This window comes from Bos taurus, chromosome 2, assembly GCF_002263795.3.
Source record: "Bos taurus isolate L1 Dominette 01449 registration number 42190680 breed Hereford chromosome 2, ARS-UCD2.0, whole genome shotgun sequence".
Taxonomy (NCBI): domain Eukaryota; kingdom Metazoa; phylum Chordata; class Mammalia; order Artiodactyla; family Bovidae; genus Bos; species Bos taurus.
The window spans coordinates 84,526,069-84,553,464 of NC_037329.1; the positions used below are offsets into that span (position 1 = coordinate 84,526,069).

General features: G+C 38.7%; 1 protein-coding gene across 4 annotated transcripts in view; it reads right to left on the bottom strand.

The window, feature by feature from the left end:
* DNAH7 (dynein axonemal heavy chain 7) overlaps positions 1–27,396 on the bottom strand; it is a 257,550-nt gene that overhangs the window by 151,050 nt on the left and 79,104 nt on the right. For all 4 annotated transcript variants that reach the window (XM_059874486.1, XM_025001611.2, NM_001143874.1 and 1 more), the window contains exons 20-24: positions 18,619–18,812; positions 16,029–16,227; positions 13,670–13,810; positions 7,094–7,306; positions 3,694–3,803 (exon numbers count right to left, since the gene is read on the bottom strand). In XM_059874486.1, the coding sequence (XP_059730469.1) occupies positions 3,694–3,803; positions 7,094–7,306; positions 13,670–13,810; positions 16,029–16,227; positions 18,619–18,812 (857 nt within the window). The remainder of the gene's footprint in view (positions 1–3,693; positions 3,804–7,093; positions 7,307–13,669; positions 13,811–16,028; positions 16,228–18,618; positions 18,813–27,396) is intronic.

The window sequence follows — 27,396 nt, forward strand, 5'->3', positions numbered from 1 at the left end:
TATCTGAACTTTTGAAAATTCAATGAACAGAATAAATAGCAGAGAAAACATGCAGAAACAGAATTATGCACACTAGAAGATAAGTAGGAGGATATCACCCAGGGAAAGAGGCCAACAATAAGAAAAGTTAAAGACATAGAAAAAAGAAGGAAAAGAATGGGGAAAAGGCAAAATTCTAAAAACAATGGCTGAAAATTTGCTAGAATTGAAGAAAGATATTAACTAGAAAAAGTCCCAAGTAGGATAAATAAAAACTCCTTCACATCTAATAACATCCAGTGAACATCAACAAATAAAGAGAAAACCTTAAAAACTACAACGGAGAAAGTTACTTATAAAGGAATAAAACTAATAATTAGAATAACAGACTAGTCAGCAGTAGCAATAAATTCCAGTAGAATAATATCTTTGGAGAGCTGAGGGGAAATTACTGTTCATCTACAGTTTTACACCTAGCTAATCTATTGGAAAAGACCCTGATGCTGAGAAAAATTTTGGGCAGGAGGAAAAGAGGATGAGATGGTTGGATGGCATCATCGACTAAATGGATATGAGTTTGGGCAAACTCTGGGAGACAGTGAAGGACAGGGAAGTCTGTTGTGCTGCAGTCCATGGGGTAGCAAAGAGTTGGACACAAATGAGAGACTGAACAACAACAATCTAGTGAAGACCAAGAGAAAAAGAAGAGCAAGAGGCATTTTAACTTATATGCAGAGTACATCATGTGAAATGCAGGGCTGGGTGAAGCTGGAATCAAGATTGCCAGGAGAAATATCAATAACCTCAGATACGCAGATGACACCACCCTTGTGGCAGAAAGCAAAGAGGAACTAAAGAGCCTCTTGATGAAGGTGAAAGAGGAGAGGGGAAAAGTTGCCTTAAAGCTCAACATTCAGAAAACTAAGATCATGGCATCCGGTCCCATCACTTCATGGCAAAGTGATGGGGAAACAACAGAAACAGTGACAGACTATTTTCTGGGCTCCAAAATCACTCCAGACGGTGACTGCAGCCATGAAATTAAAAGATGCTTACTCCTTGGAAGAAAAACTGTGACAAACCTAGATAGCGTATTAAAAGCTACAATAAACCTATTGAAAAGCAGAGACATTACTTTGCCAACAAAGGTCCATATAGTCAAAGCTATGGGTTGGGAAGATCCCCTGGAGAAGGAAATGGCAACCCACTCCAGTACTCTTGCCTGGAAAATCCCACGGACTGAGAAGCCTGGTTGGCTACAGTTCATGGTGTCGCAGAGTCGGACACGACTGAGCAACTTCACTCACTCACTTCACTCACCTAAATATTAGTTGTAAAAATGTGTAACAGTATATAAATAGAGATCAGCTTGTATTAGAATTTCGACTAAACCCCCAAGCTGAGAGCTTTAAAATATTTAGTCAAGAGGATGCCTGCAGTTTCTGCTGATGGCAGAGGAGGAGAAAACAGGACAGTAAGAAAGATGCACTCTTACTGATGGTAAAACACATGTATCATCTGACAAGGTTTAGATCCCACTGGTAGGGAGCCAGTCTTGAGTTAAGCTGAATGGGCCCAGGTGCAGTAGACCCACGTAGAATCAGAGAAGACCCCAGGAAGAGGGTCTGTGTGTAGTCGACCTCAGTAGAGGCTGAAGCAAAAGTCACCAGCAGCCAGCCAGAGAAGGCATTTTCCACAGGTGGGAGGATCAGGTGATTGGGGGCTTCCCAAATCCACATAAACATCCCTTGGGACATCTGGTACGTCTGAACTTGTGCCATCATGGAGGGCACTAGACAGCAAAAAGTAGTTGTTACCCAAGACACCGGTCACCTGTAAACCTACCTCTCCCTTTCCTTCGCCTCTCCTCTATCAAATTCCAACACTGGAGAGGCCAAAAGAAGGGCTATTGAGGGGAGGGTGCAATGGATAGGGATAATAATGACAAAAGATTGACCACGTTTATCAGTACCTTCCCAAATGCAGGCCACAAGTTTGAGTCAAGCTTGACCTGGGAGGAAGGGACGTTTTAAACTGGATGAAAAATAGTAACTGATTTTATACCTAAATGGACTTTTAACATCTGAAAAGAATAATTCTATTTATTAATATATTAGAGTCACCAGAAAGAGTAGGGAATATCTGAGAAACAGTAGAGTGTCCTAGATTTTATCCATAAATGGGGATAATATTTGATAGAGCAAGTTTAAAAGAATAGTGATAAAAAAGGATAAAACTGCTTTCTGCTTGCATCCTGAAATTAGTCAATAAACTAGTTACATTGGAAGAAAATGAAAAAATGAAGTTTAATTTAGTATTTAACAAATCTGGAATATGGTGAATGGAAACTGGAAGTTAAAAATAAAGGTCTTTTATTATTCAGGACAACAGAAAATAATGTACATGTAAACACCTATGAGATATATAATGGAGATATCTACCAGTATGTGTGTGGTGAAACCTTACAGGAGAGAGGCCTTGGCTGGAGGCACTGGTTTGGGGATCTTCAGGATGTAGGCTGTTAAAGCCTAAAGAGTAGAGACTTCCCTGGTGGTCCAGTGGCTAAGGCTCCAAGCATCTCAATGCAGATAGCCCTGGGTTCAATTCCTGGTCAGGGAACTAGATCCCACATGCCACAACTAAGAGTTCTCATATCACAACAAAGATCAAGCCTCCCACGTGCCACAACTAAGACCATGTGCAGCCGAATACATAAATAAATAAAATTTTTAAAAAGTCTAAGAGTAGATGAGAACATTCAGGAAACCATGAAGCATGACACAAAGCACTACATGAAAATACAATTTAAGGGATGAAACAGGATGCCTCAAATGATCCAAAGAACAGTCAAAAAGTTTCAAGAAGGAAGGAGAAACTAACAATGTAAAAAAGCAATAGCACTGCCCAACAATACTTAGGGCTGAGAGGTCTAGAGCCGAGAGGAAGAAGTCAGCAGAGAAAGAAACTGAAGGTCCCCAATGTTCATCACAGCACTGTTTATAATAGCCAGGACATGGCAGCAACCTAGATGTCCATCAACAGATGAATGGATAAGAAAACTGTGGTACATATACACAATGGAGTATTACTCAGCCATGAAAAAGAATACATTTGAATCAGTTCTAATGAAGTGGATGAAACTGGAGCCGATTATACAGAGTGAAGTAAGCCAGAAAGAAAAACACCAATACAGTATACTAATGCATATATATGGAATTTAGAAAGATGGTAACGACAACCCTGTATGCAAGACAGCAAAAGAGACACAGATGTACAGAACAGTCTTTTGGACTCTGTGGGAGAGGTGGGGGGAGGATGATTTGGGAGAATGGCATTAAAACATGTATAATATCATATAAGAAATGAATCGCCAGTCCAGGTTCGATGCAGGATACAGGAAGCTTGGGGCTGGTGCACTGGGATGACCCAGAGGGATGGGATAGGGAGGGAGGTGGGAGGGGGGTTCAGGATGGGGAACATGTGTACACCCGTGGTGGATGCATGTTGATGTATGGCAAAGCCAATACAATATTGTAAAGTAAAATAATAATAATAAATATAAATTAAAAAAAAAAAGAAACTGAAGATCAAGTTGAGAAAAGAATAGTCCAGGAAAGATAACAGAGGATATATTTTGGTCCTTAAAAAAATTAAGTGATCTAGAGATAAGTGAAAGCTTTTTTTCCAATTAGATCTTTAAATTAATGAGTTTACCTGTAACATCTGTCAGTGAGTGGAGTAATAACCAGCCTAGGGGAATTGCCCAGATATTCATATCCATATCGTAAGCCAGCATTGATCATCTTTGTTTCTAAATTATTTTCCTAATATAAATCAGATAAAATGAAGTTAGCTTAAACTGTAAAATTTAAATAATATGAAATCTCAAGCTCTTTAATAAATAATAGCCATGCTATAAACAATACCTTTAAAATTGACTTTTCAGACATCATTTAATTAAGTAGAACAATTCAATATCTAATTTCCTTGGATAAGATTTGAAGTTACTGGCCTCAATTTTTCCCATAGAACTTTGGAAAATATATTTGTTCATTCTCATATTTTCTTTAAGTTTGCTAACACTATTTTATTAAGGTATAATTGACATACAATATTATATTAGTTTCAGGTACATAACATAATGATTCCATTCTTATATTTATTACAAAATGATCATCATAATAAATCAACATTCATCATCATACATAGTAACAGAATTTTTTTCCTGTGAGTTTCAAGCATGCAAAACAGTATTATTAACTATTGTTGTCATGCTATATATTACATCCCCATGAATTACTTGTTTTGTACTTGGAAGTTTGAACCTTTTGACTCCCTTCACCCATTTCTCTCACCTCTCAACCTGCACCCCCAGCCTTTGGGAACCCCTAGTATATTTTATATATCAGCTTGTTTCGTGTTGTTCTTTGTTTTATTTTCTTTTGTTTTTTAGATTCCACATATATGTGAGATCCCATGGTATGTGTTCTTTATTTTGGATTTAACCTCTTATCAGATATATAATTTGCAAATATTTTCTCCTTTTCAGTAGGTTGCCTTCCCATTCTGTTGATGGTCTTCCTTGATGTACAAAAGGCCTTTAGTTTGATGTAGTCCCACTTGTTTGTTTGTTTTTTTTTTCTTTTTTTTTGCTCTTGTTGGCTTTGATTTGGGTGTCAAATTTAAAAAAAAAAAATCCCTATTACCAAAGTCAAGGAGCTTACTTCTCTAAGAGTTTTATGGTTTCAGGTCTTACACTCAATTCTTTAATCCATTTTGAGTTAATTTTGAGGTATGATGTAAGATAACAGTCCTACTTCATTCTTTTGCATGTGGTTTTCCAGTTTTCCCAACACCATTTATTAAAGAGATTGTCCTTTCCACATTTTATAGTCTTGGTTCCTTCGTCATAAATTACCATACATATGTAGATTTATTTCTGGACTCTGTTTTGTTCCAATGATCTATGTATCTGTTTTTATGGCAACACCATACTGGTTTTATTACTTTAGCTTTAGCTTAATTTATTACTTTAGCTTTGTAATATAACTTGAAATCAGGAAGTGTGATGCTTCCAGCTTTGCTCTTTCTCAAGACTGCTTTTCTATTTGGGGTTTTTCCTGTTTCCATAAAAATATTAGGAATGTTCTTTTTTTGTGTGTGTGTGTGTGAAATATGCCATTGGAATTTTGATAGAAATTGTAGTAAATCTGTAGATTGCTTTGGGAAGTATGGACATTTTTTTTTATTTTATTTTTTAACTTTACAATATTATATTGGTTTTGCCATATATCGAAATGAATCCGCCACAGGTATACATGTATTCCCCATCCTGAACCCTCCTCCCTCCTCCCTCCCCATACCATCCCTCTGGGTTGTCCCAGTGCACGAGCCCCAAGTATCCAGTATCGTGCATCGAACCTGGACTGGCGACTCGTTTCACATATGATATTATACATATTTCAATGCCATTCTCCCAAATCATCCCACCCTCTCCCTCTCCCACAGAGTCCAAAAGACTGTTCTATACATCAGTGTCTCTTTTGCTGTCTCATATACAGGATTATTGTTACCACCTTTCTAAATTCCATATATGTGCGTTAGTCAGAATGGCTGCGATCCAAAAGTCCACAAGCAATAAATGCTGGAGAGGGTGTGGAGAAAAGGGAATCCTCTTACACTGTTGGTGGGAATGCAAACTAGTACAGCCACTATGGAGAACAGTGTGGAGATTCCTTAAAAAACTGGAAATAGAACTGTCTGATGATCCAGCAATCCCACTGCTGGGCATACACACTGAGGAAACCAGAAGGGAAAGAGACACGTGTACCCCAGTGTTCATCGCAGCACTGTTTATAATAGCCAGGACATGGAAGCAACCTAGATGTCCATCAGCAGATGAATGGATAAGAAAGCAGTGGTACATATACACAATGGAGTATTACTCAGCCATTAAAAAGAATACATTTGAATCAGTTCTAATGAGGTGGATGAAACTGGAACCTATCATACAGAGTGAAGTAAGCCAGATGGACATTTTAATAATGTTAATCCTTCCAATCCATGAACACAGATCTTTGCTTTTATTCATGTCTTAAATTTCTTTCATTAGCGTCTTACATTTTTCAGTTTATAGGGCCTTCACTTTTTTGGTTAAATTTATTCCTAGGTATTTTATTTTTTTGAGCAATTATAAACGGGATTGCTTTCTTAATTATTCTTTTAGATAGTTCATTATTCTTCTATATTTTCAATCATTTGTTCCATGAGTTTTCACTGTAGAGTATTATCATCATCACCATTTTATATCTAAGGAAGCTGGTGCCTGAAGAGAGCAACTTAACTTTCCAATGTCACACAGCTGGTAAGGGGAAGATATAGCATTAGAAACTATGAATGCACAGTCTGGGCTCCTAACCACCATGCACATAGCCTCATATAGTGTTCCAGGGTTCTGGTTCTTTTATCTCTTCTCCTTCCACTGCATACATCCCCAAAACCTTTCACAAAAGTGACTATGATGAGAATTTTCGAGTCTGTATCTCCAATCATCAGCTCTCTCTTCCCACTCTCAACAGGCCCAAGCTTGTTCACTGTACTGTTCCTGCTCCTCCCGATTCCCTGATGGTGACTGCCATCACCAGCCACCCAGATATGCTGATAAAAGCCTTCCTCCAGATCATATTTTAGGTTCCTTCAACTGATCAATATGAGAAAAGTTTAATGACTAAATCAGACTAAAACATTCTGATTTGTATATTCTTTAGATGTATCAGGAATCAAAAAAAAATTTTAACTGATTAGTTTCAACATTTTGCAGATTCAGCAAGCATAATGACTAATTTCAACGGAGTAAGTTTTTATAATTCCTCATAGTTTGTGTGTGTCTATATTATTTCTATGTAACTATGTATTTGGATATAGATATACACATAGTTTTCATACACATGACATACAAATTTTGGCTGCCTTAATCTTCAATGTGGTGAAGGCTTGTTTGGGTATAGTTAGCCATCAGCAAGAAAAATCCTGTATTACCAATACTATCACCTATGTGAGCTAGCAAGCACAAATTAAACAGGTGTGATCTGAAACATTCAGTAATATTACTTACTTGCCAATAGTACCTAAGCTGACTTAACCATTCAAAGTCCGAGTCATCATTAACTTTCTTTTTAACAAGTGTTGTGAGAACATCTCTAGCATGGACATCCAGCACCACAAGGGCTCCCAGAGTAACACGATTTTGCTTGGACAATTTGCCACGAACCAACGTGACAATATCATCAATTTGCTTGTTACATCTTTCCAAATATTCCTCAAGGGCCTGAAAGAAAATAAGATATAATTACTCAATGTGGTCAGAATCCCTTTGAACAAAAATTTTTTGACCTAGCACATATACAGAGTAGAGTATTATCTACATTTTTATCATAACTTGCAATACTACATAACTTAAAAATAATCAATTTCTTTTTACTACAAAGGTATTAGGTTTTCAATGGCAACGATCTTTCAATTGAAAAATCTTTCAGTGGGAAAGACTGAAGGCAAAAGGAGAAAGAGGCAGCAGAGGATAAGATGGTAAGATAACATCACTGACTCAATAAACATGAATCTGAGCATACTCCAGGAGATAGTGGAGGATAGAGGAGCCTGGAATGTTACAGTCTATGAGGTCACAGAGTTGAAGATGACTTAGCAACTGAACAAGAAAAACAAATTAGGTGAACAATCTCAATCAGGCCAGATTGAGTAAACACACATGGTCTGTGGCTATCCAACACCCTTCCCTTTCCGCTTTTCACGCCTGTATGTTCTGTGGTTGTGGTGAGCTGTCAGTCATATTGTCCCATCTCCAAAGCAACATGAAGGAGGGTATGTGTGACTAACCAGAGCGAATCACAATTCTTTCCAAGGACTACTATACTGATAGGAAGAAAAGTGCTTTTCACAAGACTTGGAAGACTCTGAGTACACCAATCTGAAGTTACTGAAAGCCTTCACCCTCACTGCAGAATAAAGCCCAGAGAGACCAGCAGAGATGAAAAACAGACAACAAGAGAGAAACTGCAACAGTGATGAACAGAGATCCTAATTCCAAATGCTCCATCTTAGATCCCATGAGTCCTTCTAGTACTCACAGGGAGCTGTGAGTACCAAAAGCTTCTGAGTAGGATTTCATGCTGGGAAAGACTGAGGGCAGGAGGAGAAGGCAGCGACAGAGGATGAGATGGCTGGATGGCATCACTGATTCAATGGACATGCGTTTGAGTAAACTCCGGGAGATAGTGAAGGACAGGGAAGACTGGTGTGTTGCAGTCCATTACGTCACAGACACGACTTAGCGACTGAACAACAAGAATCTACTATTTACATTAGCAGAATATATTTTTTCTTTACTAGAAAAGCCAAACTTAGAACTAAAATTTAGCTTCAAACTGTGATAAATTAAGTTCTTTAGGAACTATACCATATGAATCAATGAGAATTCAGATCAGCTAAATTGAAAAAATCATGATACTAAATTGTTTTTGTTATATTTTCTTCATTGTAAACTGTTCTGTACAGTAAACTAATGAATCTAAAAATAACTACTATTATATAATCTGCCAAAATGAACCTGGTCTGGAATAAAATACTTTTATCATACCTCTGTTCAGTTCAGTTGCTCAGTCATGTCCGACTTTTTCTGATCCTATGGACTGCAGCACACCAGGCTTCCCTGACTATCACCAACTCCTGGAGCTTGCTCAAACTCATGTCCATTGAATTGGTGATATGCACAATGATACATTTACTCAAAATCATATAAATATTTTCAATAACCCAAGTTTTTATTACTTCATGTATTTTTAGCCCTCTAATGCCTCATACTGACTAGTTCCACAGTCAATATTCTTTGAATAAATAAATGGAAATGGATCCAGAGGGGAACAGGTCCTCTGGGAGCAGGACAGACAACAAGGTGCCATTATAGCATTAAGCTCTAGACAACTTGGGGTGTCTGCAGCGAGTGGAAATGCCTAGTCTTCTCTGAGGCTGCCAAGAAGTCTCCAGCTACTCAAGTAAAGTCATCGGTTTCAGATGTGAACCACACATTAATTAGGGGAAAAGTTATCAACACATAAAATACAAAAACATATGCTATCCTCCCAAGATAGAACTACATATGAAATTTTCTTAAATCATCAATGCTTTTGGATCCTAAAACATGTGCCCCTCCTGATGCTGCTACAGAACTTAAATAAGCCAAATATGCATGTGATGTGACAGGGACAAGGCACACAGGAGCAGATGAAGGGCATACTCATGCAGAGTATTCACAAGCAGAAGAAAAAGAAAAGAATTTTTAAGGACACATACAAAGCCTAATTTCATTCCATGAAATTTAGCTATGTAAAACACCACAAAATACAACAGAAGAGAACAATCTAGCAAGCAACGGCAAAGACTCTCTGCTGCTGCTACTGCTGCTAAGTCGCATCAGTCGTGTCCGACTCTGTGCGACCCCATAGATGGCAGCCCAACAGGCTCCCCCGTCCCTGGGATTCTCCAGGCAAGAACACTGGAGTGGGTTGCCATTTCCTTCTCCAATACTGGAGAAGAAAAGACTCTAAATCCCACTAAATTACAGCTTTAGAGGACCTACATCTATGAAGCTGAGTTCCCCTGGAATAACAGTCACTCAAGGCATGGATTCTCCTTTTGTCTTTCTGTGTGAATGGTTCTATATGTGTACCATATTAAGTGACAGAAAAAATGGAGTAAACTAATAAAAAAATAAATAATAATAATAAACTAATAAAAACTAATAAAAATGACAGTTTCACTTTTCACTTTCATGCATTGGAGAAGGAAATGGCAACCCACTCCAGTGTTCTTGCCTGGAGAATCCCAGGGACAGGGGACCTGCCCTGGTGGGCTGCCGTCTATGGGGTCGCACAGAGTCAGACACGACTGAAGCGACTTAGCAGCAGCAGCAGCAGCAGTTTTGAGCAGAGGACACATTGAAATGGAATGACTTGAATTGTGTGTCTCTTGAGATTCAAATTATGCTTGGGATGTAAGTAGAAACAAGAAAGGTTTACACTTAAATCCTCTACTTCAACTCCTACCAGAGAAAAATATGGTTTTGGCAGACGGGTGCAATTTAATTGACACATTTAAACTGAAGAAACATGGAAGATGCCCGTGAATTTGCCCAATTTGTTCACACTTGTTCCTTTGTCCCCTCTATTTCCCACAACAGTGAATGAGAAAGCTGTCCTGGTGGTTTGGGGACAGCAAGGAGTAAGAACCAGAAGGCTACACGTATCCCCAGTAACCCACACTGGCAGTGGAGGAATCCCTTTGTGTGGGGAGGTGGCTGAATGGTAGCTTCAGAGTGAAAAGACGAAATGAAGTTTCTGGACCCACTGGGTAAAAAAGGAAAATGCACATGGAGACAGAGAGCCAAGACTCCAGGAGTATCCAAGGGCTTATTGCAGTAAGAGAAACCCTCACTCCCGTGCTTTGATTTCCAGGAAGAAAGACTTTTCCCCCTAAAATCCTCGATTTCCTGCCCCACATCTTCATTTTTCCCCAGAGGAGAAATAAGTGACTTGTTGGTAAGTTGGAATCAACTAAGCATGTGTTACTCAGCTCCTTCCTCTATGACATCTGCTTGCTTACAAGGAATACAAGACTCTCAAACCCAACACTCAGTGTTCCACAATACCTTACACACAATAATGCCAAACTCCATGTAAAAAAAAAAAAAATGTTTAAAACTCATGGTTTTAAACAACATCTGCAATTGCTGGATTCTGATTGGCCCATCAGTCAAGTGAAAGTTGATCTGCTTGAAATCCTACTTTAAGGATAAGAATGTTGCACTGAAGGCAGTTTCTGTTTGTAATTAATAATAGCAATTCAATTAATAATAGTATATTCATATATCTTCTAGAATAATTAAAATCAAACTTTACTCAAAATGTTAACTAAAAAATAATACAAAAAAATTAAAATAGTCAAAACAAGTCCATTAATATCTTCTCTTCATAGGGCTTCCCAGGATCTCCTTGCAGTACAAGGGACTCTCAAGAGTCTTCTCCAAAACCACAGTTCAAAAGCATCAATTCTTCGGCGCTCAGCTTTCTTCACAGTCCAACTCTCACATCCATACATGACCACTGGAAAAACCATACCCTTGACTAGACGGACCTTTGGTGGCAAAGTAATATCTCTGCTTTTCAATATGCTATCCAGGTTGGTCATAACTTTCCTCCCAAGGAGTAAGTATCTTTTAATTTCATGGCTGCAATCACCATCTGCAGTGATTTGGGGGCCCAGAAAAATAAAGTCTGACACTGTTTCCACTGTTTCCCCATATATTTCCCGTGAAGCAATGGGACCGGATGCCATGATCTTCGTTTTCTGAATGTTGAGCTTTAACCCAACTTTTTCACTCTCCTCTTTCACTTTCATCAAGAGGCTTTTTAGTTCCCCTTCACTTTCTGCCATGAGGGTGGTGTCATCTGCATATCTGAGGTTATTGATATTTCTCCCAGCTATCTTGATTCCAGCTTGTGCTTCTTGCAGACCAGTGTATCTCATAATGCACTCTGCATATAAGTTAAATAAGCAGGGTGACAATATACAGCCTTGACATACTCCTTTTCCTGTTTGGAACCAGTCTGTTGTTCCATGTCCAGTTCTAACTGTTGCTTCCTGACCTACATACAGGTTTCTCAAGAGGCAGGTCAGGTGGTCTGGTATTCACATCTCTTTCAGAATTTTCCAGTTTATTGTGATCCACACAGTCAAAGGCTTTGGCATAGTCAATAAAGCAGAAATAGATCTTTTTCTGGAAATCTCTTGCTTTTTCGATGATCCAGCGGATGTTGGCAATTTGATCTCTGGTTCCTCTGCCTTTTCTAAAACCAGCTTGAACATCTGGAAGTTCAGGGTTCATGTATTGCTGAAGCCTGGCTTGGAGAATTTTGAGCATTACTTTGCTAGTGTGATTGCAGCCATGAAATTAAAAGACGCTTACTCCTTGGAAGGAAGTTAGACCAACTTAGATAGCATATTCAGAAGCAGAGACATTACTTTGCCAACAAAGGTCCATCTAGTCAAGGCTATGGTTTTTCCAGTGGTCATGTATGGATGTGAGAGTTGGACTATGAAGAAAGCTGAGTGCCGAAGAATTGATGCTTTTGAACTGTGGTGTTGGAGAAGACTCTTGAGAGTCCCATGGACTGCAAGGAGATCCACTCAGTCCATTCTGACGGAGATTAGTCCTGGGTGTTCTTGGAAGGACTGATGCTAAAGCTGAAACTCCAATACTTTGGCCACCTCATGTGAAGAGTTGACTCTGAAAAGAGTCATCAGAAAAGACTCTGATGCTGGGAGGATTGGAGGCAGCAGGAGAAGGGGACGACAGAGGATGAGATGGCTGGATGGCATTACCGACTCGATGGACAAGAGTTTGGGTGAACTCCAGGAGTTGGTGATGGACAGGGAGGCCTGGCGTGCTGCGATTCATGGAGTCGCAAAGAGTCAGACATGACTGAGGGACTGAACTGACTGACTGACTTATTAGTGTGTGCTGCTGCTGCTGCTACTGCTAAGTTGCATAAGTCATGTCCGACTCTGTGGGACCCCATAAATGGCACCCAATAGGCTCCTCCGTACCTGGGATTCTCCAGGCAAGAATACTGGAGTGGGTTGCCATTTCCTTCTCCAATTAGTGTGTGAGATGAGTGCAATTGTGCAGTAGTTTGAGCATTCTTTGGCATTGCCTTTCTTTGGGATTGGAATGAAAACTGACCTTTTCCTGTCCTGTGGCCACTGCTGAGTTTTCCAAATTTGCTGGCATATTGAGGGCAGCACTTTCACAGCATCATCTTTCAGGATTTGAAATAGCTCAACTGGAATTCCATCACCTCCACTAGCTTTGTTCGTAGTGCTGCTTTCTAAGGCCCACTTAACTTCACATTTCAGGATATCTGGCCCTAGGTGAGTGATCACACCATTGTGATTATCTGGGTCATGAAAATCTTTTTTGTACAGTGCTTCTGTGTATTCTTGCCACCTCTTCTTAATATCTTCTGCTTCTGTTAGGTCCATACCATTTCTGTCCTTTATTGAGCCCATCTTTGCATGAAATGTTCCCTTGGTATCTCTAGTTTTCTTGAAGAGATCTCTAGTCTTTCACATTCTGTTTTTTCCTCTATTTCTTTGCATTGATCACTGAGGAAGGCTTTCTTATCTCTTCTTGCTATTCTTTGGAACTCTGCATTCACATGGGTATATGATCCCCTGGAGTAGGAAATGGCAACTCACTCCAGTATTCTTGCCTGGAGAATCCCATGGACAGAGGAGCCTGGCAGGCTACAGTCCATAGGCTTGCAAAGAGTCAGACATGACTGAAGCAACTTAGCACAGCATACTTCATAGTGTAGTTTTATTGAGGGCATAAAAGAGAATTATATTATGTAATTCCTCCTAATCCTTCTAAGTTTAGGAAGTTTCTTTGTCCTACTATCACTATTTTTGAAAGCATAAAAATGTATATAATAACAAGATTGAGGCTCCAGTATCCTTGGATTTTGGGTGGATGGTCTTAATTTTTTAGAATAATTGTATTTTGGCAATAATCACTATTAAAGAAATGCTGAAAAACCTTGGGTCTATAAAAACTTACCTCTTGTCCTTTTGCAATAGCTGTCTGTACTTCTAATGTCCAAAAGGTTTGGGATACACAGAGCACTGTTTGTCCAGGCCACTCTCTTACCCAGTTAATTCGTTCATTTTGTGTATAGGCAAGAATTGCATCTTTAATTACCTAATTGAAAAAGAAAATGCTTACAGGTAAACAGTTTCACACTTTACTTGAACAAGCTAAACAATGAAGAGGTAACTCCTAAATGGATTAACTTGTACTGCTCTACTTCTGACATTTTAGCCAATTATGAATATTCAAATCATGTGAGAAGACTATTTAAAGTTTTTTCATACACCTGTGAGCAAAAAAATATTTTATATAGCATTTTATTTTGCTGATATATAATCTATTTGTATGAACTATACTGTATGAAATATTTCTTTGACCAGCCAAAGATGTCTTAGATACTTTTGGATTGAAAAACAAAGGCAATTTTATTACAAAACGTAAGTTCAAGTAAATCCAAAATGAGATCCTTCAAATTCAGATAATTACTTACTTTGAACTTAATCAGATCCCCACTCAGCCACGCACACATGTGTACATGCACACTAGGCAAACTACATAACTCCTCTAAAGTTTTTCCTATGTTTCCATATCTCGCTCCCTTTGATGACAAAGGCTATGCTGACAGGGTGGATGTAGACTTCATTCACAGAGAGTTGAGAGTTGCAAATTCAGGAAGTCTAAGTCATGTGCTTTGCTACATATGTTTTCAGTGGATCCATAGATCCACTTTTTCAATCAGTCTAATTTATTATATCAACCAAAAATAGTAAGGGCCAACAAAGGTCCGTCTAGTCAAGGCTATGGTTTTTCCAGTGGTCATGTATGGATGTGAGAGCTAGACTGTGAAGAAAGCTGAGTGCCGAAGAATTGATGCTTTTGAACTGTGGCATTGGAGAAGACTCTTGAGAGTCCCTTGGACTGCAAGGAGATCCAACCAGTCCATCCTAAAGGAGATCAGTCCTGGGTGTCCTTTGGAGGGAATGATGCTGAAGCTGAAACTCCAGTACTTTGGCCACCTGATGCGAAGAATTGACTCACTGGAAAAGACCCTGATGCTGGGAGGGACTGGGGGCAGGAGGAGAAGGGGACAACAGAGGATGAGATGGCTGGATGGCATCACTGACTCAATGGACATGAGTTTGGGTGAACTCCGGGAGTTGGTGATGGACAGGGAGGCCTGGCGTGCTGAGGTTCACGGGGTCGCAAAGAGTCGGATACGACTGAGCGACTGAACTGAACTGAACTAAGGGAGAAGTGGGAAACTGTCCAAAAGATTTTATACCTCTTGAAAAAATATAATTCAAGCAGATACTCAAATTATATTTGAGAGAAAGGGGCATTAAGGTACATGATGTATATTAAATACGTGGATTCCAATGAGTTTTTCAATAATATATGATAGAATTTGAAAACTTAGTGAAAATTGTGTTGATTAGGACCTGATGCCATGTTTCCTTTTAGTTCTTGCTATCAAGCTTCCCTGATGAATCATGATTTTTACTCCTGGTAAGGAACTTGAATGATAAGTTCACACTATGGTAAAAAATGAATTTAACTGCTCAACTAATGTCTATTTGCCTCCATGACTTAAAATTCTCTAGTAACAAAAAAAAAATATTACAAATGATTGAGATGATAATGTGTTAATGTGAGATGTGAAGTAACTGTTAATGATTTTCTAACATTTTGGTACATATGTTACATATGCACAGAACAAAAGAAAGCACCATAGAAACTGATGTGAAACTGTAGAGAGGTGCTTTCTAGACAAGACTAAAGATAGACCATGTAGATTAAAGTGTGCTACTACTGCTAAGTCACTTCAATGGTGTCCGACTCTGTGCGACCCCATAGACGGCAGCCCACTAGGTTCCTCTGTCCCTGGGATTCTCCAGGCAAGAATACCGGAGTGGGTTGCCATTTCCTTCATCAATGCATGAAAGTGAAAAGTCAAAGTGAAGTTGCTCAGTCGTACCTGACACTTAGCGACCCCATGGACTGAAGCCTACCAGGCTCCTCCGTCCATGGGATTTTCCAGGCAAGAGTACTGGAGTGGGTTGCCATTTCCTTCTCCAGATTAAAGTGTATCTAATATCAAAAGCACAAGAAATGAGACGGACTCAAGACTAAAACCCAAGTTTTTTGTAATATGCATTGCTTGTCAAGTGAGTCATTACAAAAATAATACCACAGACCATATCTTTGCCTTCAATCTATTATAATTGAGTTGATAATTTATGACTCAGTTTCTAAATAACAGTGCATTTATCAGTAATACATTAACATTCTATCATCTTTACTAGAAATAATAATAAATATAGCCAGCTACCTTGTGGATGGATTTAATCATAACTCTCTCTAACTCAACCAACCACTTCTCCACTTGACCTCTGGCTTTGGCTGTTGAAATGGTGTCTACGAGTTCCACCACCTCTCCCTCACTACTTTTCATGTGAGTAATGTCCAAACTTTCTGTAAATTCCACCTTTGCAATTCCTTCAAAACATTTCTTCAAGTGAGGTTGCACTCTGTCAGGAAAAAGAATATTTAAAAGAATTAACCAAATAAAAGAATTCCCTAAATATCAATGTTCTGTGTATTCCAAACTTTATTCAAAATTCATAAATGTGCATTATGCATGATGTCCCTGCTAGATGCTGCAGATGAAGTGTTGAAGGGAAAAAAAAAACATATATACAGAATATACATACATGAGTCAAGTGGTAGGTCATCATTAATTGAATAATCACAAAAGACCTATAAAATTACAGCTATTATAAGAGCTACATGAGGCTTTGCTTCGAGCACAATGAATTGAAAGACATTAAAAGTAATATAAGGATCAAATCAATCTTGACCAACAGATAAAACACTAATCTGAAGAATCTTCAAATGCACCAAAGTATGTTGATATTTCAACAGGGATCTTCAGAGACTGCTTGCAAATTATACAACAGGATTAGAACTTTAAATAAATCAACTACTTGGAAGGTGCCCAACTTTGGTCTACACACTGTAATATAGATGGAACTGACTAAATTCCTCATTTTTGGCATGTTCTGGATTACTTATCTCTTACTCTGAAAACACAAGACACAAAACTAAGGATTGTCACAAATATCTAATCACTGTCTGATATATACTAGATACCCTTCTAAAGAGTCAAGAATCCGCTGTAGGGAGAAAAAGGTAAAAAACCTCAGCCATTATGGAGCTTATGTTCTGTTGGAGGAAATCAAACAGTAAGCAAATAGGCACATTATAGAGTAAGCCAGATGACAAAAGAAGCATGCTGGAAAAAAAAAAAAAAAAGGCAGAGAAGGTAATCAGGAAAGGTGATTAGTGGGTGCTAGAAGGGGTTGCAATCTAATGAACAGGGAAGGCCTTCCTGAGTGGCAGGTATTTGAGCAGGTTTTGCAGAGTACATCATGTGAAATGCCAGACTGGATGAAACACAAGCTGAAATCAAGAATGCTGGGAGAAATATAAATAACCTCAGATATGCAGATGATATCATTCTAATGGCAGAAAGTGAAGAGGAACTAAAGAGCCTCTTGATGAAGGTGAAAGGAGAGAGTGAAAAAGCTAGCTTAAAAGTTAACATTCAAAAAACTAAGATCATGCCATCCAATCCCATCACTTCATGGCAAATAGATGGGGGAAAAAATGAAAACAGGGGCAGATTTTATTTTCTTGGTCTCCAAAATAACCGCGGATGATGACTGAGCCACGAAAGTAAAAGATGCTTGCTCCTTGGAAGAAAAGCTATGACAAACCTACACAGTGTATTAAAAAGCAGAGATATCATTTTGCTGACAAAGGTCTGTATAGTCAAAGCTATGGTTTTTCCAGTAGTCATGTAAGGATGTAAGACCTGGACCATAAAGAAGGCTGAGCACTGAAGAATTGATGCTTTTAAACTGTGGTACTGAAGAAGACTCTTGAGAGTCCCTTGGACAGCAAGGAGATCTAACCAGTCAAGCCTAAAGGAAATCAATCCAGAATATTCATTGGAAGGATTGAGGCTGAAGCTGAAGCTTCAAACCTTTGGTCACCTGATGCAAAGAGCCAACTCATTGGAAAAGACCCTGATGCTGGGAAAGATTGAAGGCAGGCAGAGAAGGGGATGACAGAGGATAAGATGGTTGGATGGCATCACTGACTCAATGAACATGAGTTTGAGCAAGCTCCGGAAGATAGTGAAGGACAGGGAAGCCTGGCGTGCTGCAGTCCACAGGGTCACAAAGAGCTGGACACAACTTAGCAACTGAATAACAACAACAAAAGAAGTCTTGTGAATATTTGGGTGAGGAGGATCCTAGGCCAAGAGAACAATACGCTGAGAGGAGGCTGACTCTTCTGTGGAAGAACTGCAAGGACTGTAGCAGAATAAACAAGAAGAAAACTAGTGGGGGATGAATAGGAAGGATCATGGTGTAGCACCTGGTGAGTGACTGCAAGGCACCGAGAGGGCACTAACTTTTCCTCTGCATGGGATGCAGAATAGTGATGTGTTCTGAAAAATCTGTAAGACAATATGTGATAAAAAGAGAAACCCACCCCAGACTTAGAAAAATATCATTCAATGGTATTTATGTTTTAATCATCAAATAAGTTGATTACAGGAATGATTTACAACAGTCTTAAGTTATTACATAAACATAATCATATATAACTGGAGAAGGAAATGGCAACCCACTCCCGTATTCTTGCCTGGAGAATCCCATGGACAGAGGAGCCTGGAGGGTTACAGTCCATGGGATCACAAAGAGTCAGACACAACTGAGCGACTAACATAAACAACAACAATCATATACAAGTCCTGCATTATTCTGAAAATTAAATTTAAGCAGATCAACTTAGCCATGTATGATGTATGCATTATGATATATATAGTAATATTGATATGCCTTACTTACCTAGTGGGATCTTTAGTCTCAGATAGGATCTCAAGAAGTTCATCATTAGACAAGAAAAAGAATCTGGGGAAGAAGAGACGTTTCTTTTCCAAATATTCATTAAGTCCTTTAAGAATGAGTTCCAAAAGCTCATTAGATTTTTTCAGCCTCTCCAGCATCCTCTCAATAGTTACAACTGACAGAACATGTTTATCCTAAAAATAAAAGAAAATTCACAACTCAAAAATGCTAGATACTGACTTCATATTATATTTGAGATTGCATGGTTTTAATATAACAAAGGTTACACAAATTTTAAAGTGAATACTTTTTTTTTAAAAAAGTGCTCTTGCATGGTGTAGATCTAACCAGCGTCTTTAATTACATAAAAGCCATGTTAACTGGATCCTCAGTTAACTAAACTTATTTTTGGTACTTAGCCAAAGTGAGTTTGCTATTCACTGAAAGATCAATCAAAAATTTCAACTGTAAATTGTTTCATACAGAAATTTGATTCCACTGCAGGAAAATGTTTTTGTTAATAGATTTTCAATGTGACTGGAAAGAAAGATAATTTTCTGCTTTGTTTTAAAATATAACAATATAATGGGAACACAGCAATTTAATCAAAGAACAAAATAATTATTAATACCTGTTTTTTCAGTAGAACAGGTTCATATGAAATATGCAACACATACAATTCACTTATCTTTAAAGTGGCGCAATTTTCTAAAGGCATTTTATTATATTTCCTAAGAGTTTTATACTTCAAATAAACATTTTAAAATGCACACAAAAGTCAGCATGACAGAGACTCAGGAAAATAATTTAATGTGCAATTCATTAAAAAAAAGTATGGAGTAGTATTCTTGTACTTCGTTTAAAAAACTAAAATGATGTTCTTAGAGTGCCACCTTCTGGAGAAGTATGTTTTTCTTTGTTGGGGGAAAAAAAAAAGAGTTGTTAATAAATGCGAAAAATTCCTTTCACAAATTAACAATGTTTTATTTTCAGCCAAAGAATATACCACAATTTGCTATTTTAGATCGGAGATTTTAAAGTTAAAAAATTCAGTTATTTAAAACAACGGTTCATATTTCTTTCCCTAAATATTATAATTACAAAAGAAATACTTCTGGAAACACTTAGCATTTGAGCAGGAAAAAAATTTTATTGAATTCCTCAGGTGAAACCTATTAATCTAGATCAGCTTAAGACTCTGAACCAAATATGCTAGTTCTGAATGAATATATGTGATAACCTATGTACCTTGGTATATGGTCTTAAGAAAAAAATATAGACAAGTAATCATTATCCTGACTAGGAACTCTCTTTCCAGGAGAAGGTAAACAGAATAGAAACTGCATCTGATGAAGGAAATCACAGCCTTGTTCCTAACCGACATCCTTCTTACTACCTGTGTGACCTTGGATCATTTAACCGGAGCCTCTGTCTCTTTATCTTTAAAATGGGGATAAAAGCCATCTCTCAAAGTTGTTGAGGGTCAAATTAGACAAAATATTGGAAGCACCTAGTATGGTGCCTAGAACACACATACACTCGAAATCACCCTTTCCATTTCACCTTCTACAAATGCCTCTTGAAGAAAAACAGACAAACAGACACTACCCTGGGGGAATGGATGGAGCGAGTCACTTACACCCTGCTATCTATTCAATGGAGCTAAAATGAACATTTTATAAACTGCCTTCCTTCTGGTGAGATAATTATCATAGTGAAATAAAACTGGCTTTAAGTTCCACACTGGCACTGCCACAACATTCTGGTACAGAGTAAGCATTCCATAAATATCTGTTGACTGACTGAGTGAATGAGGATGAGTTCAGTTCACAGACACACAAAGCAACTCAGTTTTTCTGTACCAACAAAAGAAAGTTTTGAAGTTTTCCTACTGTACCAACTCATTAGCTAATGCTGTCAAGATAGAACAGTAAGATATTAAAACAGGAAGCTACCAGAAATGTGAAACTAAGTGCAACTCCTTTGACACTTTAATTACTTTTCATCTTCTGGAGAGGAAAAGAAATTATTAACTACCATATTTTTTTGGTTAAAGGATAATTCTACAAATTTTAGGTGTCTTCTTTTGCTTCCCAAGTATCACCACTCGCATCAGCTCAAATGATAAGCTACTGGCTAATTTACATTTCTAAACCAAACGCCGGTGATATCAGGGCCCGAAACTTTAATTGGGGGTATACAGAGGGCATTCTAATTACTGCTGCCATGAGAGGCTGCATAGAAAGTACACTTAATGGAATTAAGCTCAAGCCAGTTCACTAAACTTCCAGAAGCATAAACTTCCTAATCAGAAACCCCTAGACAACAGAAAACTGGTCAGATCTTCACTAAACCTATTAAGTATTAGAAAGGAAACATGGATTCACCAAGTAGATCTTTCTGCTCTCTTACAACTTTCAGATCCTTCGACCTCACCAAAAATAGAAATCCTTTCAAGATGCAGGATGTTTCTAGGATTACTCCAGCTCTTAGGACTCAGGACTTATCTAACACTGAATTTTTAGGGAAGGTTGTTCAGAATGAACTCAGAATTCTTAGAACTAGCAATAATTCAAGGATCAATCTCAATTTAATTATTCATTCACTCTGGACAAATATTTTTGGAGAGCCTGCTATCTCAGTGCTTGGGCCACAACTGTGAACAAAGCAAAGACCCCAGCCTCCAAGAGGAGACAGGTGATAAATAACAAAATAATTCATACATCATACAGTCAGTTAGAAGGTGATGAATGCTGCAAACAAGAAAAGGGGGCATCAGGATGGCCAGAAAAGGCAGAGGCAGGTTTCAATTTAAACACGGTGCTCAGTGTGAGCCTCTTTATAAAGGGAATAGTTGAGAAAAGACTCCAGGAAGCAAAGACACTGATCAGCTCTGCAGATATTTGGAAGAACAGGGTCCAGGAGGTACAAGGTTCTAGGGTGGAGTATGTTTGGCATGTGTGATTCAAAAAAGGAAGCTAGCGTGGCTAGAATAGAGTAAGTAAGGTGCAAAGTTATAAGGACAGAGAGGTAAAAGGGTAAAGTGAGTAAATCAAGAACTTCCTGCTCAATGAAACTACTGCTATGTCCCATACAGAAGCATTTATCCCCTGGATACTAAGATATTTCAACTAGCAAGACCAAAAGTTGGGAAGCAGAACTGTTGTGAGTCGTTTATTGGGTGAACTAGTATGAAAAGTCAACATCATTTTCACTCCTTAATTCCCAGATCCATGAACTGTGCCTATGGGAGCTGGTTGAGAATATGGGCTATGTATCCTCTAGAACTGCATGCCAAACTCACAAGCTCTTTTCTTCCTGCTCATATAGCAACTGAGTCTTCAACATGAGACATTCCACTTTTTATAAGGTCAATGTTCACATTAGGATCTGTAAATCTTAAAGAGTATCAGTCAACTGCCTCATTTCCTCTGTAATGTGAATTCCATAGCAGAAGCAGTATCGTATGGAAACTGAGACAATAAGTCATTCAGTAAGTCAATGAATGACAGTGTTGGCAGAAACTTGGAAAAGAAAGGAAAGTCCTCTGGTGCAGACAAATCACTGATCCCTTCTATTCTGAAACAGGTGCAGTGTATTTAATTCCTTCTAAATGGCTGCCTGGTCCCTTCAGGTGTGATCCTGTGTCAGAAGCATTTTGTTTGTTTCTGATGTTGGCAGCTTGGATGCTCTGCAGTGTTGGGTAAGGGACAGCCCATGATGACAAATATTTCCATAATTCCCATCTCTGCCATTATGACTTCTTTGCTTGTAGCCTGGGTGACCACATATTCCCAGTTTGATGTGGAGAGTTCTGGCTTATGCTTGCTTTCCTGGCTTACTTATTAATTGCTCTGACTTTCAGAAGTTCTGCAGTTTGGGCAATATATTATGTGATTTTTCCATTTCACAGCTCACTGTGCATACAATGGCGTATACTGGTTGACATTCACAAACAGATCAACTGGTCAACTCTATTAAGTGCCTCCTTTGGCAGCACTACCTTTTATTAAACATTTACATGGAGCACAAATATACTCATATTCTAGTCATTCTGTGATTCCTGATAGATCTCCTTATTACCAATCTTTCAATCTTGTTTCTTCTAAGTCCTTGATCATATAGGCAAACTGCTTACTACTGACTATGATCAATGTAGATCCATACTTCTGACCATCTCTATAGGCAAGGTCAAAAAAAACCCAAACAACTAATATTAATTGAAGTTGTACCCTCTGAAAGGATTCCCCTCCTACTACGCTTTGAGTCAATCCCCTAAGGTGGGGAGGGGTTGTAATTTTTGCTTCTGAATAATGCAAGCATATTTTGCAGAAACCTATAAACCAGTCTTTGTTTAAATCTTATTAAGGCAGGTTTTGGCAGAAATAAGTAAGTAAACAGAATGACTCACATCTCCGTGACTAGCTCATTGAAACATGAATGTCTGGTAAGTGCAGTCACATCAGTCCATTAGACTGCATCTAACTTTGGTTCTCCCCAGACAAGCACTATTACAATACAATACCTCCCACACTCCTTAGAATTCTGAAAAGGCTTCTGGCAAGGGAAGCTCTCAGTGTGAGAGTCAGGGCAACCAGAGTTCATCAAGTTCCCTCAAATATCCCCAATTCTTAGTTCTCACCATCCCACTCTTTCCCAATAAGGAAATTATCGTTCGCAAAACAGATCTGACAAGGCTGTGAATTAAATTACATTGTAATTTGGCAACCTGCTGGATCAGACTGTCATTTTTGGCTATGTCAGAACTGTAGCTATGAGAATTAAGAGGCTCTCTGAGGGCAATCATAGAAGCATCTTAATCCTCTGACCATATCTTGAGCAGAGAATTTAAGCCTTTAATTAGACCATTTCTTTAGTTTTCCCAGGGTTTTAGAAAAAATTCCGCCCATCTCACATCCCTTGTATTTCAAATTTGTACTGTATTGACCTGTTCCAGCAGCCACTTGGTCCACCAAAGCATTGCTTGTGAAACAGACTCTTCACTTCACGAGACTAGTAGCATAATTTGAGTAAGGGAATTTTGCCCCGCCTGCTAGGTACCACCAGTGTTCCACTTTCAGATGGTAACTAGATTTTAACCACCCTAAAGCCCAAGTGGGTCAGGTAGACAATCCTAGATCCCAACTTTGAGGTTTTGATACCTGTATTCAGAATTCAGTGCAGGATCTTTCTAGGTAATTAAGCAAAAACGAAATTTAACATAGGGAATTAAGTGATTAAAAAATCACTAAAAGGTCTAAGGGAGCACACTCCAGTCTGGTTTTCCAGAAAAACTCTGAGAACCCTGTGGAACTGATCTTCCGGAAGGGTTATTTCTGCCCCAGTAAGAACAAAAGGACACCACCAGTGGGACAACTGCATTCAAAAACACACCGTGGTGGCTGTGATTCTAGGATCAGAGAGCAGGGTCAGGAAGCCACCATCATCATCATCTTTAAGTACCCATCAAACTGGTGGCCAGACATTTAAGAAAAGGAAAAAAAAGAGACATTTTTTGACAGCAGAAATAGCTAAAATGGCAAGAAGATGGCTGTTGTATGCCTTCCAAATCCCCACCTAACCATCAAAATCAAATTTATTTCCAGAAACTTAGCTGTTAAGGAGTTTGGAAGACATAATTTTTAGCTTTCGAGCTCCCTAGAAACTGGTGAGATACTTGGTGCCAAGTCATATTTATGACAGTAAAAGGAAAAAGAAAAATAATGACCAAAAAATAATGGCCAAAAATATGATTTTGGCCTGAAAAACAGAAAGAGTAGTGTTCATATTTATTGAGATGGGGTTAGACTATAAAAGGAAAAAGTTTGGGGAGAATTTCAAGAGTGTCTTTTCCTGCCTTGTATGAAAGGGGCCACAAAAAGTAAGACACAACTGAGCGACCGAACTGAACTCAGGAAATAAAAAAGATTCATGTGGATCAAAAGTAATATTTGGATAAATGCAAATGATCATCCACTTCTTTCAACTCCAAATGATAGGCAATTTGTTGTTCCCATATTAGTTCCCACATTCTCTCTTCTCAGAGAGCCCCTAGAAAACTTTTCAAGTGCATGTAAAGACAGAAGGCTAATGTCTTCATCCAGAAGTCTGTGCTATCACCAGTATGCTGACCTGCTCCAGTGCTATCAGAACAAAAAAAGGCTCTGGGAGAAGGTGGTGTGGTGGGATGACCAGAGAGGTAAGGGCCATGTGCTCAAGGTTACTAAGAGGTAGAGAAGATGGATCCCACGTGCTGCAGACCCCAGGTGGAATTAAGGGCTACAAACCTGTGAAATACTGCTGTAGCATGGGGCAAAATACATATGAGAAGAACGTGGCAAAAGCCATCACTGGTCAATCAGTGTGAAGATGAAGCCAAGGATGACAAAACCTAGGGGAGATGCTCAAGGTAGAATCTCTTGGCAACCAGAACTTGTCCGGGTCTTAATCTGTGCACTACGAGTTAATCTGTGGACTTCACCTGCCCATAGTTGGTCAAAAATCTAGACCAGTTGTGATGACCAAGAGTAAAGGCACAATGCGAGGGCATCAGAGACATGATGTCATCCAAATCATGACCACCAACAAAAAGAGCAGATAATTTGGCTGGATCAGTTACACCAGTGAATTTTTCTTTCTCCCTTTATTTTTTTCCTTTCCTCTTTCTACTTTCTCCCCCTCCCTTTACCTCATCCATACCTCCTCCCTGTCCCAGTACCTGGTGATAAGAATAGGAAAGAGAAAAGCAGTGCAGGACAGCACAGTCCCCACCCACACACTCCAAAGAGGCCTCAGGTGTACCTGACTATGTGGAAGAGAAGAGCTCTAAATATAACATGAGACTGAGGTTCTCAAATAGGTATAGCTCAGTCTTCAAAGGCAAAATTATCCTAACCAAAAGTGGCTGGAAAATTCTGGAATTACACTGAACTTTCAGTAGGAGAGCCTTTCCCAGTGAGAAACAGCCTTTGGCCAAGCATAGTTGGGAGAAGATACCAAAACATAAAATTATTTCATGTTTATGCCATAAGGAATCAAAACAACCTCAATCAAGCCATTTATATTAATAATATCATTTACATTGTTTTTAACCTCTGAGCCTTTTCTCTTGGCATAGTTCTAAAAGGACATTTAGAAACCCCATCACTTCATGGGAAATAGATGGAGAAACAGTGGAAACAGTGTCAGACTTTATTTTTGGGGGGCTCCAAAATCACTGCAGATGGTGATTGCAGCCATGAAATTAAAAGATGTTTACTCCTTGGAAGGAAAGTTATGACCAAACTAGATAGCATATTCAAAAGCAGAGACATTACTTTGCCAACAAAGGTCCGTCTAGTCAAGGCTATGGTTTTTCCAGTGGTCATGTATGGATGTGAGAGTTGGACTGGGAAGAAAGCTGAGCACTGAAGAATTGATGCTTTTGAATTGTAGGGTTGGAGAAGACTCTTGAGAGTCCCTTGGACTTCAAGGAGATCCAAGCAGTCCATTCTAAAGGAGATCAGTCTTGGGTGTTCATTGGAAGGACTGATACTAAAGCTGAATCTCCAATACTTTGGCCACCTCATGTGAAGAGTTGACTCATTGGAAAAGACCCTGATGCTGGGAGGGATTGGGGGCAGGAGGAGAAGGGGACAACAGAGGATGAGATGGCTGGATGGCATCACCAACTCGATGGACATGAGTTTGAGTGAACTCCGGGAGTTGGTGATGGACAGGGAGGCCTGGCGTGCTGCGATTCATGGGGTCGCAAAGAGTCGGACACGACTGAGCGACTGAACTGAACTGAAGGGTGAAAGTGATGACTTTTTGTACCAAGCACTTAATCCAGTGACCTCTGGATTGTACAGATCATCCTCATTAGCCTTCCTAAGAGAATATGGACTTAGGTTTATTTTAAGGCTTTGGAGAGTATAGACAAAAGCTGTCCTGATGCTAACATACTGAAAAAAAAAAGAAAATGTAAAGAAAGTTGAGGAAGATAATCAAAACTTATAGCAAAAGTAAATGAAGTGTCATGCAAAGAAAACTGTTTATTTGGGAATGAGAGTAAGTAATGCTTTTTTGTTAATATGTTTTTAATTCAGCAGTTTTATAGAATTAAAAGTCTGTTTCCATTATTACTAGTCTCAGTATAGCTGCTCTTTCAAGGCATTGAACTATTAAATTTTCTTAGCAATATGAATTTTGAAGAGCATTTTGGTGAAATGCCTGATTCGGATTCCTTGGTGGCTCAGCCAGTAAAGCGTCTGCCTGCAATGCGGGAGACCTGGGTTCAATCTCTAGGTCGGGAAGATCCCCTGGAGAAGGAAATGGCAATCCACTCCAGTACTCTGGCCTGGAAAATAACCATGGACAGAGGAGCCTGGTAGGCTACAGTCCATGGGGTTGCAAAGTGTCTGACACGACTAAGCGACTTATTTTGATCAAATGCCAAAAAATTTTTTTTTAACTTTTAAAATTATATTAACTAGAAGAATACAAGCATCTGCTTTATTCTTTTGGGGGGGGCAACGAAAATGGAGGGCAACATCATCCTCTTCCAAACAAAAACATATACATGTTACAAGGATTTTTCCATGTTGTAAGGAAACAATATATAAAAGGAGAAGCTAAATTTACAAAGCAAATTAATTAGAAATGAATAAAAAAAATGTGACTTATCAGTAGGTTCTTTAAATATGGAATTCCAATGGGATTAATTCTACAAAATTTTGGTTTATACAATGTTTTGCTTCAAGTATTATTACATAAAATAAACTTATTAAATAAACAGAC